The sequence below is a fragment of the Strongyloides ratti genome (assembly GCF_001040885.1).
Source record: "Strongyloides ratti genome assembly S_ratti_ED321, chromosome : 2".
Lineage (NCBI taxonomy): Eukaryota > Metazoa > Nematoda > Chromadorea > Rhabditida > Strongyloididae > Strongyloides > Strongyloides ratti.
The window spans coordinates 2,840,820-2,857,082 of record NC_037308.1 but is presented as its reverse complement, the minus strand read 5'-3'; the positions used below and the strand labels follow the sequence as shown (position 1 = coordinate 2,857,082).

The window sequence follows — 16,263 nt, the reverse complement described above, 5'->3', positions numbered from 1 at the left end:
TTTGTTGTTAATAACAATTTTTTTTGTAAATGATTTGACAATAGATCTGTTTTATGGATTATCTTTAATAATTCTCTATTTTTTTACTTAGTTAATAACAAACACAGGAGTAAAACATAATCATCAATCGTGAAACACGTGCTTTAAAATCAAATATAATTTTTTTTGTAATTTTGATTTTAATAACACAGTAAAATTTTCTACATATTTTATTTATGTTATAATTATTATTTTTTTACAAGTTTATTTATTAATAAATATTATGTTTTATCAGTTCGTACGACGAAAGTTGTCCAGTTGAAATATGCATCTCTCCAAAAAATAGAAAGTGCATTTAGTTATTTTTATTTTGTTCCCGTAACTTTATTTTTCCAAAAAACAAATCTACAAAGATTGAAATGAACAATCCGAGTAAAATTCATACATCACTCCTTACTTTGGATACTCCATACATTGGAGAAAAAATTTTTAATGATTTAAAATATTTAAATGAAATTTTTACTGAACGTGCTATGATTCCTGATTTAAAATGGTATGTTTTGATTGTATTTATTTAATTTTTCTTTAATAATTAAAGGCTTTCCGAACTTCATTGCAATCTTCCAGAAGAATGGTCAGATGATTTATATGTTGGAGCTCATTATCAACCAGCTCATGTTTTTACAGATGCTTATAAACAAGCAAAAGTGAATTTTTCATGTGTTCTCATTTATTCTCAAGAATATTACAGAGCTGCTCAAGTTTTAACGCCTTATCTTTCAACTAAAAATCCTATAGTTCTTTTTTTACATTATTATGCACGTTTTTTATGTACTGAACAGGAATCTGCTGAAAATGATGGTGATCCATTGAAGAGGACGGGTTCATATATAAGTGAAGATTTATTAATTATTAGAAAAGAACTTCAAGATATTTTATGGGAGCAAAATGAAAATTCAGACATTTGTTTACAGTATCTTTTGGCTGTTGTTAATATTAGATTAAAACACTTAGAACAAGCAAGAGATGGTCTTAATAATATTATTAAAAGAGAACCACGGTTTTGGCCTGCATACAAAGTATTATCTGGAATAATTGACGATTTACAAACATTGAAAAAAGTTATATCACCACATCCAGATAAAAATTCATGGATGCTTCATTTATTTACAGCTGAAACTTGTATAGCTTTGCATCAATATGACATCTCAGCTGATATTTTAACAGAAATGAAAAATTTAGGTTTATCAGAAGTTAATTATATTGATACAAAATTGGCACATTCAATGTATGAAAGACAATCTCATGTTTCAGCAGTACAATTATTTGATGATGTATTAAAAAGAGATCCACATAGAATTGAAGAAATGAATTATTATGCTGATGCTTTGTATGTACGAGGTGAAAAAGCTTTATTGTCAAAATTAGCACAGTCATTCAATAAAACTCATAAATATAATTATATCACTTGTATGATTCTTGCTAATTATTATTCATTGAGTGGAGATTCAGATAAAGCAATTACTTTTTTAAATCGTGCATATCGGTTAAATCCATGTGATGCTAATATATGGATACTTCTTGGGCATGAAATGATGACACAAAGAAACCAAAGTGGTGCATTAGCTGTTTATAGAAAAGCAATTGAAATAGACAGTAAAAACTATAAAACTTGGTATGGATTAGGACAACTTCATGATATAATGAAACAACCAATGAACGCTTTATATCATTATAGAAATGCTTATCGAATTAATAATTCAGATTCAAGGATTCTTGTGGCAATGGGTTGTTGTTTTACAAAATTAAAATATTTAAAAGATGCTGAAAATTATTACATTAAGGCTTTTATTCTAGGAGATGTAGAAGGCACATCACTTATTTATCTTGCAAAACTTTTAATTGATCAAGATAGGAAAGATGATGCAGCTGATGTTTATAGAAAATATCTTGATACATTTAGTTCAAAATTAGTTGCTGATTCTAACAAACATTTAATATGTATTAAATATCTTGCCGAATACTGTTGCAATAATGATCTTATAGAAGAAGGTAAATTATATGTTGATCAATGTCTAGAACATCCAAGCACGCGAGAACTTGGTCTTGCTTTAAGGAAAAAACTTGATGAAGGAAAAGGTGAACCTTCATTAAATCAAGAAAAACATGAAACATCTTATGATATTTTGTCTGATCTTAAAAATACTCTTTGTGGTGACGATATGGACGTTGACGCTGATACCGAATTTTCTGATGACAACGATACTACAAATGACAACAGTTCGGAATAATAATATTGTATTTACTATTTTTGTACATCTGTAAGTATATTTTGTTTAATCTAATATTTTATAATTTGATTTAATTGTTTTTGTTTAAAAATTTTCACGAATTTTTTCAAACTTCAGTGATTTTATTAAAAAGAGTAATTTTTTTTAAATAACTTTTTTTTTCGATTAAAGAAAAATAACTTTTTAATTATTTTTTTAAAAAAAAGTAATGGAAAAATTTAAGCCAATCATGATAATAACATTGCCTGAGACATATAATTCCAATATCGTTGTATGTTATATTAATTAAACCGTACTATAAAGCGCGTATTTTTTTTTCGTTATTTATTTATCATAATGGTTAAGAAACTTCCATTTACTCCACTTCACGGAAGAAGTGAAGAAACAATAAATATTTATACCCTTATTACTGAAAGTATTAAAAAAAAAACTCCATTATCACTTTATATTGGAGGGAAACCTGGTACTGGTAAAACAGCAACACTAAATCAAATTACACAGAATCTTTCAACTAAGAAAAATGTATGTTATAAAATTTTTTTAACATTTCTAAATAATTTTTAAGATTAAAACTATCTTTATTAGTTGTACATTATGTCAAACAAAAGTAGCATTGTATCGTGAAATTTCATTGAAATTTATGAATAAAACTTTTAGCTCTTCAGTAGCTTTAAAGAACATTGAAAAATATTTTGGTGAACAAGACGATTTTCTTTTGCTTGTTTTGGACGAAATTGATTTTCTAACGTCTAAGAGTCAGGAAATGTTATATATGGTTTTTGATTGGCCAGCAATTTTTCCAGGAAAAGTTGGAGTTGTTGGTATAGCTAATACACTTGATCTCACACATCGACTTTTACCAAAGTTAAAAAAAGGTGTTGAACCGGTAACTGTAATGTTTCAACCTTACACAAAAGATGAATTGATTGAAATATTAACAGAAACATTAAAAAATGAATTTGGGGATTGTGGTTCTAAAAATATTGAATTTATTGCTCGTAAGATTGCGGCTAAGAATGGCGACGTTAGAATAGCAATAAGCATAGCGAAAAAGGCACTTCTTGATCTTAGTGAAGAAAGTGAAATAGTTTCAGAGAATGATAATAACTCTAAATTTAAAACCCCGGTATTACAAACTCCAAAGTCAAAACTAAATTCTTTATCAGTTGTTATGTCAACTATGAAAAACATTGAAGCTTCTCCATTAGTACGTGCACATATACCATATCAACCACGTATTATTCTTGCAATAATGCTAAAGATTGTTTCTAAGAAAAAAAACGGAGTTTTGAATGAAAATTTGCTTTTTTCTTCTTATCAAAAACTTCAAGGAATATTAAAGTTACCTGAATTAAAGCGATCTGAACTTTTGGAAGCATTGAGTACATTAGAGTCACAAGGATTAATAAATTATTTTAAAAATAAATTAAATTTAAGTGTCGATGTTGAAGCAGCACAAAGGATAATAGCGGATAATGCATTAATTGCTGAAATTGCAAAAGTTAATTTTTGATTTTTTTTTGTGAAGAATTATAAATAATGTTTTTATTATTATTAAATTAATATTTTAAAACATCATATTAATTTAATCATCAATGCCGTGCCCAAGCATTGTCAAAAAGATTTGCCTTAGTGATCCAATTGAAGATGTTGCTAGTAGATGTTCAAGTGTTTTTGGATTGTTTTCATTAAATTCTTGTTGAATTGTTTCTAAATCAATTTCTGCTCTATTCAAAAGAATTCTAATAATTTCTTCTTCATGATCTTCGAAATCTTCTAAATAATTTTTAAGTAATTTTGAAAAGTAGTAACTCGATGAATTTACATAATCAAAAAACATTAAAAGCATATCTTTTAAATCTCCATAAAACCATTCTTTGATAATTCGAATAATGTCTTTATGAATAGAATTTTGATATCTATTGATAACTAAATTTATATGTTCAAAGCTACGTTTATATAGAATGTCTAAGAAAAATTTTTCATCTTCTAATTTATGAATACCTTTTCCACCATTATACAACCGTGAAACATCTTCTTCAACAAGATTAATATTTATTGGTTCTTGATCACGTTCTCCTTTTATCAAACCAATTAAAAATCTTTGATAACCACTGTCAGTTCTTTCACGAATTATATCTCTTATAGATTTTCCATATTTTTCTTTGAATAATTCTTTTAATTCTATAATATATTGTTTATTCTTACCACAAAAAATTTCTATTATTACGGCATTATCAATTGTTTCTTTTTCAAAAGCTTTATGTAAATCTTTTACATTTCTTTGAATCTCACATTCCATAACTAGTTTTAAAACTTTATAAAGTTTTCCTTTAATTTTAGTTTTAAATCTTAAAGCTAATGTTTCGTTATAGAGATTATAATATTGAACAGCAATCATGTGTTTCTAAAAATAACAGTTTATGTTTTATTAATAAATTTACCTCACGAGAAGTTCTTCTAAACATAATATTAATAACTGTTTCTTTATCAATTTTAGAAGAAGTCGTTGCTACTCTTAACATCTTAGCATCATATTGAGAATTGAAGTTAGGATTGTTTTTTAACGTAGCTGATTCAATTTTTGGAGTTTTCCATTTTTGATGTTGATTCATTGTTGTACATTGACTATAAATCGATGAAACTGGAATTTGATAACCTATTGTTGGTAAATTAAAATTCCATGGAGTTGTCATATTAAAAGGATCATAAATTCCAAGATGATGAGGTTCATATGATGTTATTGTTGAAAATCTATTAGATAAAGATGGTTTTGTATTCTTTACAAAATTTTGATAATTATAGTTTATAGAACAATTTTCGACAGGTTGAAATTGATGCATATTTGAAACATTACCGTTATTTCTATTAAGAAAAGAACTAGCATAAGGTGGTTCTGGATGTCCAATATTAAAAAAATCTGAAGGCAATGGACGTGAATATGGATCATATTTATAATTACAGCTTTTTGAACTTTTTTCTGTATGAATTCCAGGACTATTTAAACATTTTGGTATAAACTCTTTTTTCATTTTTTATTTATAATATACTTTATAAATGATTTTAATTTATCTCTAACATATAATGTATATATATATATGGATTATAAATTAAATTTTAAAAATAGTATTATTCAAAAATTGGTGCATTAATAAGACATTCAAGAATAAGCGATATTTTTGTATTTAATTTAAAATAAAATTTATATGTTCAAGTTTTAATAAAATTTTATTTAGAATTTTATTTATTGTAAAATAAAAAAATTATACTATTTTAATCAATATTGACAACAATCATTAAAACTAATTTTTATACTCATTTCACTTTATACAGATTCAAATATTAATTACAAATAATGACAAATTGTGCTATTATGATATTCATAGATTGTATGAATATACCACCCTATAATTATTAGATTAAATTGAATTATTTTTCAAAATTAACATTTTTTAATAACATTTTACACTTATTATTTTAAAATATTATATTGTAAATGTGTCATATAAATACTTTTGTAAGTTTTTTAATTTTATAAATTTATTTTTGAATTTATAAAATAAGTTTTAAAAATGAAATTTTTTTTAATTTTAAGAAAAGACATGACTATATTTAAAACATTTTTTTTCTTATTTTTTAAATATTTTTCCTTTTGCTTTTTTAATTAAAATTATACGAAAAAAAATCATATTTCTATGTCATTTATCATAAAAATTATCTTTAAAAATTTTTTTTGTGTAATATTATACCTTAAACTAAGAATTTTTATTTGTTGCATTTGATAATTGAACTCTTTGTATGATATATTGTTTATATTATATGTTAATATGTTTAAATACTTTTTCAATTTAAAATTTTATAGTTTTTCTACATAAAGTTAAACCAATATGAAATTAATTTATGTGGTGTTTTTTGTACTGTGTAATTATTAATGTTATTAAAACATTTTTTTTAATTACTTATGTTGTTATAAAATTTTATTAAATTTAATAAACACTTATTTACATATAGAATTAAGATTAATAAAATCAGTTATTTATTATATAACATAATTTTTAACATATGCTTCTATATTTTATTTATTTTAGGGCTCCTTTATATATATCTCTTCAAAACAATAACGAAAAATAATATAAGTAATTAATATTTCTTAATCAATTAGTTAAATTAGCAGGAATTATAATACTTAACATATATAGGTAGCCACTGAATTATATTATATTTAATAAATTGTACACAAAAGATTATCTTATACCAGAATTTTATTATATCATAATCACATTAAAATATAAAATTACTTTTAAGTATAAAAGTATATACAGTTTATAGTTCATAAAAAATTTAAAGTATAATTATAATTATAAAAAAAAAAATTATAAAAACTTATGATCAATCAAAAATAAAAGTGAGATAGAAATTTTTTTAAAAAAAATCAATTTTAATAAAACAATTAAAGTATATTTTTAAATAAAATAAATGGATAAGTATAATTTTTTTTTATATAAAAAGTGAATAAAATCTAATATCATCTTTATATGACTTGAAAAACTTGAGATATGTTAAAGAATATTACTATAAAAAATTCTTATTTTCATACTTTTTAGTCACGTTTAATAACTTGTAGAATTAAAAAAATTGATGCGCTAAACTTTTGCCAACTTTTAAATTTATATCACTTTTTTAAGCTTTTATAATTTTTAAACCTTCTTGAGATTTAATGTATGGCACACTTTCCCGTTTAATCTAATATCATAATTTTATACATCTCAAAAATGATTCAAAGTAAAAAAAGTATTTTGAAGGTTGAACCATATAAAAACTTAATAGAAGTCAATTGTAGAAATCTGCTTGCATCTATCTCCATTTTGAAGCGAGATATAATCAAAAGCAGAAATTTTTCTAAAATATTTATTGTTCCCGACTTTACCTCTAAAAATGTGACAAAAAGAAAACAACTTTTTTTGGAATTTAAATATGCCACTATAGTCATTCGATAGCCCTTGAAACGGGATGAATTTTGAATATAATCAACACTATCTTAAAATTGAAACTACTCGAGTTATAAAGATTCAAAGGTGAGGGCGAAATTGGGGAATATTTTTTTCTAAATCTCGACTTCCGTGATAATATTGTAAATGTTTAAAATAAACAGACGATTCTAGATCAGTTTTTTACAAGAAATTCATTAAGCTTATCTACAGCTTCATAGGATTTGTAAAAATGAAGATATGATAAGAAATAAAGTTTTAAAAGTTTTTAAAAAAATGCTTGTAACTCTAGTAAAAGAGCTCATACAAGCATGAAACCTGATGCGCTGAGTTTCATTCATAATTTAAGACATACCCTACGTTGAAAAAATTTTTGAATTTTCAACCGTTCTTGAAATACTGTGCTTGGAATTTTTTCGCGCGCAATCCATTGTCATCCTTTTTTTATATCTCAATAGTAGTTAAAAATATAAAAATATTTTAAAGGTAGACCCTATATGAAAACGCATTAGAAGTTGATTGAAAAAACTACTTGTTTATATCTTTATGTTAAAATGAGATACAAACAAAAACGGAAATGTTTCTAAAATATTCATTCTTTCTAACTTTTTAGTATCTCATCAAAAACTTATCATATGATAATGGAACTAGTTTTATTTAATTTATTTTTAAATGTTATTTTAAAATGAATAATTATCGTAGTAGTATTTTTTTATTTTTAAAAATTAGTCAATAACAAAACTAATTCTAGATTTCTAACATGACTTTTATTAATTTTAATGTAGTTTTTAATAATTAAAATATTTTAATAAAAATATTCAGCTTAATGTTAAAGTTGGCTCCGTATTTTATGCATAAAAGAATAAATGTTTTTTTTTTTACAAAAAGAGATTCGAATACTTCTACGTCATACAAATCTAAAAGTGGAAGGAATTGACAGTAAAAAAAAGGACATTGTAATTTTGAAAGATAAGTAATTATTTAATTTCTAAAAAAATATTTAAAACTTATTTTTAACTGGAATCCAAAATTATCATCTAACATACTTAGGTGAAATTACAGTTTTTAAATTGCAATTAAAAGAATATTGAGTAAGTATTTAGTTCGATATACTTAAAATAAACATTTGATTTGAAACTCAATATTTTTTAGATTTGGAAGTGCTATTAAAAATTTATATATTTTTTAAATGTTTTTCTTATTGAAACTTTTATTTTTATTGCGTATTCTAAAATATTTATTAAAGCCAATTTTAATTAAGATAAAAATGCTAAACAGAAATGTACTCAATTTTCTTTTTAAACACTTCTTTTATTTATTGGTAATTTATTTTTTTGTAATCTTTAATGATTAATAAATAACTACAAATTCTTCAAAAAAATTTACTATCATACCAGTCTTTTAGTTTCTATATTGTAAACCATTATAAATTGCGGTAATTTTTTTTAAAAAATTATATAATTTTGAATTATTGTAAAAAACAACGTAAATCATATGACACTTACGATTGTTTTGGATCACTATCATTTAAAAACCATAAAATATTCTGTTTTCAAACAATGTTAATATATTATATTGTATGTAACTTTTATTTCTATATATATTCATTTAAATGTTTTTTAATAGTACATACATATGTTTTATCAAAAAAAAAATGGATGAAATTTGGTAATTCTAAAGTTTCAACAAAAACTTTTTTGATATTTAAATATTAATAAGACGCTAACTACTTTTTCTAATGTAGTTACTTGATGAATCAAATTAGGATATTTTAGGTTATACGTGTGTGTGATGTATCTTAACTGTTATCATATTTTTAAATCCATCATATATTAGTTATGCAAAATAATCAACATTTACTAAATGTTTTTTTGTTACATTATTGTACACAAAATAAGCATAAACAAAATTACCACAAAAAAGAATTTTAAAAAATTTTATTAAGAAATAAAAACATTATAAAAATACAATAGTAAATATAATTAATTTAAAAAAATCTATTAAACCATTTATACATAAAATTCTTAAGATTGTATTACTGAACTTATAAAATTTATTGTAAAATTCATAACTCTCATCGAAAATAAAATATAGAGTAGAAAAAAATAAAAAAAAAAACATAATCTACTTACAAATTTCAATTTAAATCGCGCAAAAAGTTTTAAAAATATATAAACTTATAAATGACATATTCTAATTTGATTTTTAACATACAGATTCTCATTAATATAAAAAAAACTTCATACAAATTAACTTAATTTGTATATTTGGTTAGTATGATGTTTAGACTATAATTTTTAAAAAAGAATTTATATACATATTTGTAAAAAATGAAACAAATTTAAACACACGTTTCCAATACTATTATATAATTTATACATTAAAACTATTTAATGATAAATTTATATCTTACAAAAAAATATCACATGTAAACTATAAAACTTATCTAGACAAAATTGTCAAACACAATATGAAATTTATATTTTGTTAATAATTAGACGTTTGTGCAATTTCTCATGGCTCTTGAAACGATGTATCAGAAGTCCAATCAAACGAAAATTTGTTTTTTGTAATGTCTTAAAATCATTCTGATAAAGAGTACCCTTATCAAAGTATGGCTGTTCCACTAGTTTTTAATTGTCACTTAATTTGTTATGATGACTTTGGTCCTGATGAACTATGTGTTAGTGTTAAATGTGGACATGTAATGCATTCCAAATGTATAAATGAATGGATAAATGTAAGTCTATCATAATAAAAATAAAAATAAATTTTTTTTAGAAACAGAATACTTGTCCTTACTGTTCCATTTCAACAACAATACATGATATTATTCAAATATACTATGACGAAACAGTTAGTGATTTATTTTCTGGGTATTATAAAGGAAAATACGAAAAATTGCAAAAACAAATTGAAGATGAAAAAGTAAAAAAAAGTGAAACATTAGAAAAATATACGTACGAAACAGATGATACAGAAAAAGATTTAAACATTCAAATAATAAAACAGAAAAATAAAAAGCTAACCAATTTACTATATTACAAAATTGCAAATGAATCCAAATTCATAAATCAAGATGGATTAGAGAGTTTGGTTCAAATGGAAATTGCTTCAAAAACTGAACAAATTGATTTTCTTAAATTACAACTTTTACAAGAAAAAGAAAAATCTGATTCTAATATAAAAGAAATTCTATATCAAGTAAAATTTCATGAATTAGAAGATAAAATAAAATATCAAAAAGAAGAGAAGAATAAATGTCTTCAAAAAATGGCTAATCTTCAGTTATTATGTAATAAATTAATTAATGAAAACTATATATTACGTGAAAAATATTTAACAATAGATGCTTGTCAAGAATTAAAAAATAAAATTAAAAGTCAAACTGAAATTATTAATAGTCTTACAAAAGAAAATGAATACTTAAAAAGGCAAAAACAAAACTACAATAAATTAATTCAAAAAATTAATGAAAAAGCAGATCAGAAATATCGTGATTTGTATATTAAATATCAAGATCTTAAAGTAACTTCAGAAGCAATGGAATCTAAATCAGAATTATTTGAAAAAAAAGAAAAAGATTTTTATGGATTTCATAGAAATATAATTCTTCTTGCAAATAAACTAGTACCAATTGATATTAAAACAGATGATTCATTACGATTATTTATGAGAGAAAAAGTTAGTTTAAATTCTGATTTATGGAAAAAAGTTTCAGATACTATTTTCAACATATATAAAATACTTACAAGAGTAATGGAAATGGACATTCTTATGCATGAAAGTGCTGGAAAAGAACATTCACATTCATCAAAAGCATTTAAAAAAAACAATAATTTATTTTAATTTTATATTTTATAGTTTTCCTTTACAGTATATATATTCTATAATTATAAAATTGAGGGGGTTATATAAATATATATAATTTACCGCTCGATTAGAGCATTATCCCAATGTTTTATAAGAACAAATATTTCACAATAGTTTTAACACGAATTCCTGTGCAAATTTGCCTTGTAGAAGTGATTACATTTACATTCTTTAAGATATAAAGACCGTATATATATTAATTGTTTTTTGTGTTTTTGTCTTTTTCATGTACATTGATTCTAGTTATTTTATTTACCTATCCATATCTTTCGTTTTATCTCCACGTTTATACTATTTTTTAAAAAATGGCATTAACTTTTTTATTTACATGTGGTAGATTTGTTTTTACTATTAATTATATTTAGTACTTTTTTTTTTTACATATTGTTTATAAAATAATCTTATTTTAGAATAAAAGAATTAAAAGAATATAAATTATTTTTGTAAAAATGCCACATAGTGTAACATTATTAGGTGGCAGTGAAGATAAACCTTTTGAATCGTACATTGTTAATGTAGATCTTTTTCTCAGCACTAACCATTCATATGTCGACATTGATATGAATAAAATAAGAGAAGAAAATAATGTATGTTTTATATTTAATGGTCATTTATATGTATAAGATATTTTTTAGTTAAATGATATTGATAATAATTGTGACGGAATTGCTTCAGAAGCAATGAGAATTTCAAAATTATTAGAATTAAAATATCAAAAGAAGTCAAGAGTAAAAGGTATTCATTTGAGTAAGGCAGATTTAAAGAAGAAAGATTATGGTTATATCCCAGAAGATGATTTTATTGACGATGAAGAAGATTTTGATGAGTTAATACCATTTCATTTAGATACAGCTTTAGGTGGATGTTATGTTAATGAAGGTCCTTCAGAATTGAAAGCGGTTATTGAAATAGATGCTGAAGAAGCTATGCTAGAAGAAGATGATTCAGATGAGGAAAAGACTGATGATGAATTGACTACTCTAGAAAAACAAAGTATTCCAGAAAAACCTATATCTGAGTCTAGTGCGGATGAAGTACATACTGAAGAGGAAGAAAATCTTAAAAAAAGGAGAGCAACAACACCTCCTTCTGAGATATCAAAGAAATTAAAATATACAAATTCTGAAGTTTCATCAACAGAAAATACTATACAGGCTACAACAAAAGTAACACCTCCAAACCCTAATATGAATCGTCAATTAATGGAAACCTTAAACAGCTTAATACTTTTGGTTAAGGAGAAGTCTGATCCTTCTAGAAAATTCCGTTTAAATGATGAAATTATGAGTTTGTTTGATGAAATTATAAAAACATGTGAAAAGGAGAACTTTAAGAATCGTGATATAAATCGGATGTATCAGTATGTTGCAGATCAGATGAATATTCATCCAGCCAATTTGAAGGAAAAACTTAAAACATTCAGGACGAATGGTACATTAGGGTATCATACTTCATCAAATGGTAGTTTAGAAGCTCACGATGTTCCTAAAGTAGTAAATAATGGTATTCAAGATAAAACAAAAGTAGATCAACAACAAAAAACTGTTTTAATACAGGATGCTCCTTCATCTTCTAATCGTGTAGAAGCTGGAGATATTCTTATTACACATATAAAGAAACTAGTTTCTGATGATATTGAAAAGAAAGTCAGAACAGAGGTAAATGCTTCTATCAAAGCAAGTGATAATAAAAAGGATAATCTTATATGGTCTAGCACATTAACTAATTACATTCAACAATTTTTAAAATTATTTATTGAAAGTATTGCAAGTGAACCTACTATTACTGCGAATATGGTTGTAGATACATTTAAAAAAGCTATTTATGATATACTATATCCATATTTTTCTGAATGTGGGAATACACAACATGATTTTCAATCAAAAATTAAGCCACATATTGAAGCGTATCATTCGGAAATCAATAGTATTGTTAACAAAAAGCAACAAAACGGTGTAGGAAATTCATCAGGGAAACAATCACCAGTAACAAATACATCTAAACATAAAAAAGACCAACCAAAACAAATTACAGAGCAAACATCGACTTCCACAAAATCAAATAAAACTATTATTGATAAGAGTAAACAGGCAGATTTTGAAAAACAAATAAAAACTTTGGTAATATCAGGAAATTTAACTCAATTAGAAGTCGCTGAAACAATGTTAAATGACAGTAGCCTGCAGGAGTATATTTCGAAAGATTCAATTGCTACATTAAGATCTCTTATTCAGGCACGTAAACAAGCGTTAAAACAAAATACTTCTTTTGGTAAGAACAGTTCATCAGTACAACAAAAAAATCACACTATAGCAACAAATTCTAGTTCTTCAACAAATGGTACATCCAAAGGTGTTGCTCGTACATCAAGTAATACAAACAACGCACAAGTTTCAAGTAACAAACAGTCTTCTTTAAATGTAGCACAAAGTGTTATTGCTCAAAGTATGAAACAAGCAGTTAATCAACAATATTTGCAACAACAAAATGTCATTTCATCTCTTGTTACATTTCTTTCGCAGAATCAAAATAGAATTCCTCAAAATATTATGCAACTAAGAAATATTGGCTTATCAGAAGCACAGCTAAGTGCTTTACTAAGTAATCCAAATCAGCAATTTTTTGCTGAGTTAATTAAACAGGCAGCAAGGAATAGGCAATAATGACAATATATTTTTTTAAATGATCTCTTTCTTTGTGTCTTTATTTATTTCTTTTTGTAAATAATTGTATGATAAAAGTAACAAACTAATTAAGAATTGATAAAAGAAAATATTTTGTAAATTGTTATTTTACTTTAAAAAAAAAACGTTTTATGTAAAATTTTATGTTTAGATGACTAAGTAAGGTTTTTATGACAGAAGTTATTTTTTAACTCTACAAATGTTTAGATTTTTAAATGAAAAAAATTGATAAATCATCGGATAAAAAGTTTTTAAAGTTCGATGAATAATTTAATATAAAATATCTTAAAATTTTTTATTATAGATTAGATACTGAAAAAGAAATTACCATAATATGATAAAAATTATAAAAAGATAAATTTACAAAACATTTAGAACAAAAATTTAGAGAATAAGCGTTTATATTAATACTTTCAAGTATCATAAATTTTTTTTTTATTTTTAACATACATATTATTTTGATTCAATATGAAAACATTCATGAAAAACCTTTTTTATAAATAGAAAAATTGAGAAGAGTATTTTGTTATTTATAAAATTACAAAATATCATATTTTATCAATAAAAAAAATGAACATACAAAAGTAAAGTGATAAAAATTTAATTAAAAAATTTTTAAAATATTTAAAATTTATAAACTTAATAACAAATTACTCATTTTTATGTTATTAAGCAAAAATACTGATAATGACTCTTGACAAGAGAATACGTTAACAAAAGATAAACGTAATCCCAATAGATTGTTGTTTTTTTTATTTATCACCAATTGTTATTTTTTTTATCATATCGGAGATATGCAGTATCTGGAGGATTTTTTAGAAAGTAAGGATAAATTTCAACTAGTCTTTAGTCGTTTTAAAAATTATTATAGTGCTAGAATCTGTACCACCAGAGATACGGTACATCACTAATCAAATGCGCCTCAATGATGTTTCTTTAGAAGGTATGTTTAAGCTAAATTTTATAATATTGTTAAATTTTCAGAAAGTGAAGCTTTACATAAAAAAATAGAATCATTTATGGAAGTTAAGGACGTAATGACACCTGAACAAAGAGATGTTGCTATTAATGAAATTCGTAGTATTCAACGTGAACATGCAAACAAAGCTAACATTCGTTGTGATCTTGTTAAAAAATTACGAGTCATTTTTGATTTGTACAAAAATAGATTTGAGGAAGATCTTAGAAATTATAAACTAGAATTGGAAGCTGAGGCTCCTGGTGTTACAGAAACAATTGAAAATAAATACAATGAAGCACAGAGATTGTCACGTGAAAGTGGTAATTTGAGAAGGACTAACGGATATGGAATTGAAAATTTGGTGGTTTATTATCCAGATGGAGAAGAGTCACTTTTATATAACTCTGATTGCGAGGTTTCAAGAAGTTCTATTGGTGGACAAACTCCTAGACATAATAGTCATGGTGATATAGATATACCTCCACAACTTTTTGACAAACTAAGCCAACAAGGGCTTCGGGATAGAAGTTCTACATTTACATCAAAGTTGGAGGATACTGACACAAGTCAAACAAAGGTTTGTATTAACTATTAAAACATTTTATATAACAAGATAATTTTTCAGAGACGTAGAACAATAGCAACATTACCAACAGTGAATACTCCCAATACAAAATGTATGACTGATTTCAGTGAGTTATGAACCGATTGGTAATATTTTTTTAAAAAGATCTCACACCTTGTAAAGTTTTTACTTGTTTCATTTTTTTTAAATTTATTTTTTTTTTAACTTTCATTTTCAATAAATATTTTGTCTTTACAGCAGAAGAATGGTTTAGAGATACCTCAAGAACCATAACTCCAAACTTTTGCATGTCTACAGATACTATTAATACCGATAAGATGTCTTTAGGATCATATAAGGATTCAAATCAAGAATCGTTTGACTACAAAAAAAATAGAAATGGAAGACGATTAATTAATAAAAGTGAGGAAATTATAGGGGACGATGGTTGTATTAGTCAATCTAGAAGAGGACACAGGTACTCTTCTGGAAATACTCCTGATATCGCATCATTAACTAGTACTCTGAATACGTGTAATAATAATATAATTAATAGAGATCAAACACCTGCTTCAATTACATCACTCTCCGATGATGAGGATAATGAAATTGTCGATGAGGAAGATGAAGAAGAGGAGAATGATAATAGAATATGGTGTAAATGTCGTGAAAAGTCTTATGGTTTAATGGTAAAATGTGATAATGATGACTGCGAGTATCGATGGTTTCACGGTGATTGTGTAGGAATTACTCCAAACAACAAACCAGGTATAAATGAAAAATGGCTTTGTCAATTTTGCCAACAACGTATTCGTAGTATCAAATAATTTTCCAAAGACGCTTAAAATCTCTTAAAACAAAAATTCCGGTAAATGATATCAATATGATGGTATATATATAACTTCTTTAATAAATGAATTGT

General features: G+C 24.5%; 6 protein-coding genes across 6 annotated transcripts; 5 read left to right on the top strand and 1 right to left on the bottom strand.

Moving 5' to 3' along the window:
* Positions 1 to 398: 398 nt before the first annotated feature.
* SRAE_2000089900 (Cell division cycle protein 23 homolog) lies at positions 399 to 2,270 on the top strand (the record flags this gene model as incomplete). Its single annotated transcript, XM_024651786.1, has 2 exons — positions 399 to 532; positions 578 to 2,270. The coding sequence occupies 2 exons, from the start codon at positions 399 to 401 to the stop codon at positions 2,268 to 2,270; spliced, it is 1,827 nt and encodes a 608-aa protein (XP_024505429.1).
* A 336-nt stretch (positions 2,271 to 2,606) lies between these two features.
* Positions 2,607 to 3,783, top strand: SRAE_2000089800 (Cell division control protein 6 homolog; the record flags this gene model as incomplete). The annotated part of the gene is made up of 2 exons (XM_024651785.1): positions 2,607 to 2,792; positions 2,836 to 3,783. The coding sequence occupies 2 exons, from the start codon at positions 2,607 to 2,609 to the stop codon at positions 3,781 to 3,783; spliced, it is 1,134 nt and encodes a 377-aa protein (XP_024505428.1).
* Positions 3,784 to 3,855: 72 nt separating this feature from the next.
* Positions 3,856 to 5,302, bottom strand: SRAE_2000089700 (Annexin family and Annexin repeat-containing protein; the record flags this gene model as incomplete). Its single annotated transcript, XM_024651783.1, has 2 exons — positions 3,856 to 4,677; positions 4,715 to 5,302. The coding sequence occupies 2 exons, from the start codon at positions 5,300 to 5,302 to the stop codon at positions 3,856 to 3,858; spliced, it is 1,410 nt and encodes a 469-aa protein (XP_024505427.1).
* Positions 5,303 to 9,872: 4,570 nt separating this feature from the next.
* Positions 9,873 to 11,107, top strand: SRAE_2000089600 (Zinc finger, RING-type domain and Zinc finger, RING/FYVE/PHD-type domain-containing protein; the record flags this gene model as incomplete). Its single annotated transcript, XM_024651782.1, has 2 exons — positions 9,873 to 9,998; positions 10,040 to 11,107. The coding sequence occupies 2 exons, from the start codon at positions 9,873 to 9,875 to the stop codon at positions 11,105 to 11,107; spliced, it is 1,194 nt and encodes a 397-aa protein (XP_024505426.1).
* A 473-nt stretch (positions 11,108 to 11,580) lies between these two features.
* Positions 11,581 to 13,794, top strand: SRAE_2000089500 (Hpc2-related domain-containing protein; the record flags this gene model as incomplete). Its single annotated transcript, XM_024651781.1, has 2 exons — positions 11,581 to 11,718; positions 11,767 to 13,794. 2 exons carry the CDS (start codon positions 11,581 to 11,583, stop codon positions 13,792 to 13,794), a joined length of 2,166 nt encoding a protein of 721 aa, XP_024505425.1.
* An 815-nt stretch (positions 13,795 to 14,609) lies between these two features.
* Positions 14,610 to 16,168, top strand: SRAE_2000089400 (Inhibitor of growth protein 3; the record flags this gene model as incomplete). The annotated part of the gene is made up of 5 exons (XM_024651780.1): positions 14,610 to 14,637; positions 14,687 to 14,758; positions 14,800 to 15,353; positions 15,402 to 15,468; positions 15,600 to 16,168. 5 exons carry the CDS (start codon positions 14,610 to 14,612, stop codon positions 16,166 to 16,168), a joined length of 1,290 nt encoding a protein of 429 aa, XP_024505424.1.
* Positions 16,169 to 16,263: the final 95 nt, after the last annotated feature.